This window comes from Equus quagga, unplaced genomic scaffold (genome assembly GCF_021613505.1).
Source record: "Equus quagga isolate Etosha38 unplaced genomic scaffold, UCLA_HA_Equagga_1.0 71208_RagTag, whole genome shotgun sequence".
NCBI lineage: Eukaryota > Metazoa > Chordata > Mammalia > Perissodactyla > Equidae > Equus > Equus quagga.
This window is the reverse complement of record NW_025802039.1, coordinates 1-2,500: the sequence shown is the minus strand read 5'-3', so window position 1 is coordinate 2,500 and position 2,500 is coordinate 1. Positions and strand designations below refer to the sequence as shown.

Here is a 2,500-nt window from a genome sequence, read left to right as displayed (position 1 = left end):
CTCCAGCACCAGGGGTGGTCCCGCGGCACCCGGAACGGCGACTGGCACCGTCGCCCCGCGCGCAGCTCACGGGGGCTCGGCCCCGCCACCCACCTCCACGGCCAGGGCTCTCCCGCACATGGCGCCAGCGTCCCACGCCGGGCGCCTGGCACGCGGGCCCCACCCGACTGGAGCCGAGAGCACTTCGCCCGGGGCCACCACCGGCCTCGGTGGCCAGAGGTGACACCCGCGCGGCGAGGCCCATTTCGGTCCCGGCCGGTGGGCGGCGCGGCCAGGCGTCTGCCTGGGCGGGGGAGCACCGGGGGCAGTGGGGAGCGCGGCGCGCGCCTCGACGGATGGAGCGCGGGCTCGCGGGAAGGCTCCCAGGGACGGCCTCGGGCGCGGACGGGCCACCAGGAGAACACACGCGGGATCCCACCGCCAACAACACGCGAGGGCAGTCCCACGACGCCTGGGACGCCGGCTGGCCTCAGCCACCCTTCGGCCTCCCGCGGGCCCAGCCCCACCGCCGGGGCCTACGTGAGGCACCCCCGCCGCCGGGGGCCGCCCCGTCCACCCAGCCACCCGTCTGCCTGTCTGGTCTGCTCCGGGGCCCACGTCCCGAAGGAACGCGCTCGAGAGCGGCGGCGGCCCCCACCCATGCCCGCACGCCACCACCGGCTGCGGCTCGGGAGCGAGCGGAGAGCCAGCCGCTCGCGGCGGGGCGGAGCCCGGACAGGGCCGGGCCCTCTCCCCGCCCCAGCGCGCGACGGGAGAACCACGCGCACACGCGCGGCCCCGCGCCCGACGACGGCCCGGCCGGGCGTGACCCTCCCCCGACTCGGAGGGGGGAGGCGCCGGCCGCGGTAGGCAAAGAGCGGCTCTGCCCACGCGCCACGGTGGTGGCGTCCGTGGCTACTACGCGCAGAGGAGGGGCGGCGGCTGGGGGGGTCCGGTACCCCAAGGCACCCTCTCGGATCGCTAGAGAAGGCTTTCTCACCGAGGGCGTGTCGCCCCCGCCCATCGTCCGCCATCGGGCCCACCAAGGCGCTTACAGACACCATGGCCACACAACGCAGGAGGGGTCTGCTGTAGAGGTAAGGCCTAGAGCAAGTCGGAGCGTCCGTGGTCAGGGCCGCGAGCCCGCGCTGCCCCGGGATCGCCATCTCCGGCCACACTGGGCTTAGCTAGGGATCTAAAGGGCCTCTGTGCGGCCCCCAAGTCAGTGCCTCCCCTCAGGCCGTGACCGAGGGAGGCAGACACTGGGACAGAGGTGCCGATCAAACAGCACCTCCCAACCAAAGAGCCAGCGCCAAGCCGCTGGCTCGGCCCGCCACGATCACTCCCACACCCGCGTGGAAACCCCAGCAAGGGGAACACGCGGGCACACGCCCGAGCCTGCCCGCCCCCACACGGCACGCCGTGGGGGGCGACGAGGCACCCGTCCCCCCAGAGGGGGACGGGCATGCCTCCCTTACCGACTCGACCCCCCGCTCCTCAGACACACCAGCGCAGCGGTCACCTGAGGAGGCCGACGGGAACAGGGAACGACACCGCCACTCGGCCTCGGGCGCCTGAGGGACGACCTGGAATGCTCCAGGGGCACCGCCAACGGCCGGGGGAACGCGCTCACGCGCCCGGGAAGGCGCGCGGCGCGGCGGCAACACGGCCCGCCCCACCGTGGGGAGGGCCGCCCGCGAGACACAGCCAAGAGGCACAGGCGGAGCATCCACCGCGTCACGGAGACCCCGACACCGCCCACGCCACAAGGCACGGGGCAGGGGAGCGAGGTCGGGCCGGATTCCGCACCCCTGCCGCCTCCCACACGCCACTCGCAGCGGGGGAGAACGGGCGAGGGGACCCGCGGGCAGAGCGAGAAGAGCGGTCCCGTTCGCCATGAACGTCCGTCCCTCGTCTGGCACGGCTTAGGCCCGGCCCGAGAGAGCACAGCATCACCACATCGATCGGCAGCATAACCCGAGGGACCCCCGAGCAAGGGAAGGCCGGCGAGGACAGCGAGCGGAGGAGCCTGCTTCAGCCTCACCGACCCCCCTCCTCCTTCCTTGCCCCCGAATGGGTGGTTTTGTGCCGCCAGATAAGTGCTGACACGCTCTGCTCGGGTGACAGCCGCCCGAGAGCTTCCGGGTGCCTGGATGCGTGTGCGGGGAGGTCTCTGGGCTCTGGCCGAGAACCGGACACCCGTTTCCACCCCCGCCGCTTGAGCCGCCCGCTGGGGCCTGCGCGCCGGCTCTTGTGCGTTCCAGGCGTCCCCACGACCGTGGTGCCACCTCCGGTCTCTGGTACCCGAGTGCGGCGGGGTTAGGGGCGCGGGGTCCTCTACCACGTGCACTCCCTGCCGTCGGCACCCGGGTGCGGTCGCGACTTACCCCATCCCGCCGGCTCCGTGCCAGTGCGTGTCAGGCGTTCTCGTCCTGGGGTCGTCGCCCGCGCTTGCTGGAGGAGGAGGGGGGTCGGTGCTACACCTACCACATATTCAAAATAAATTTGACAAATCAGTAAG

The 2,500-nt window shown here is 73.1% G+C and overlaps 1 protein-coding gene across 1 annotated transcript in view; it reads left to right on the top strand.

The window, feature by feature from the left end:
- LOC124234112 (basic salivary proline-rich protein 2-like) overlaps window positions 1-1,557 on the top strand; it is a 2,015-nt gene extending 458 nt beyond the window's left edge. The window contains exons 2-3 of the mRNA XM_046651372.1: window positions 1-1,076; window positions 1,219-1,557. The exon at window positions 1-1,076 is cut by the window's left edge and continues 4 nt beyond it. Of these exons, the coding sequence (XP_046507328.1) occupies window positions 1-1,076; window positions 1,219-1,557 (1,415 nt within the window). The remainder of the gene's footprint in view (window positions 1,077-1,218) is intronic.
- The last annotated feature ends 943 nt before the right edge of the window (window positions 1,558-2,500 follow it).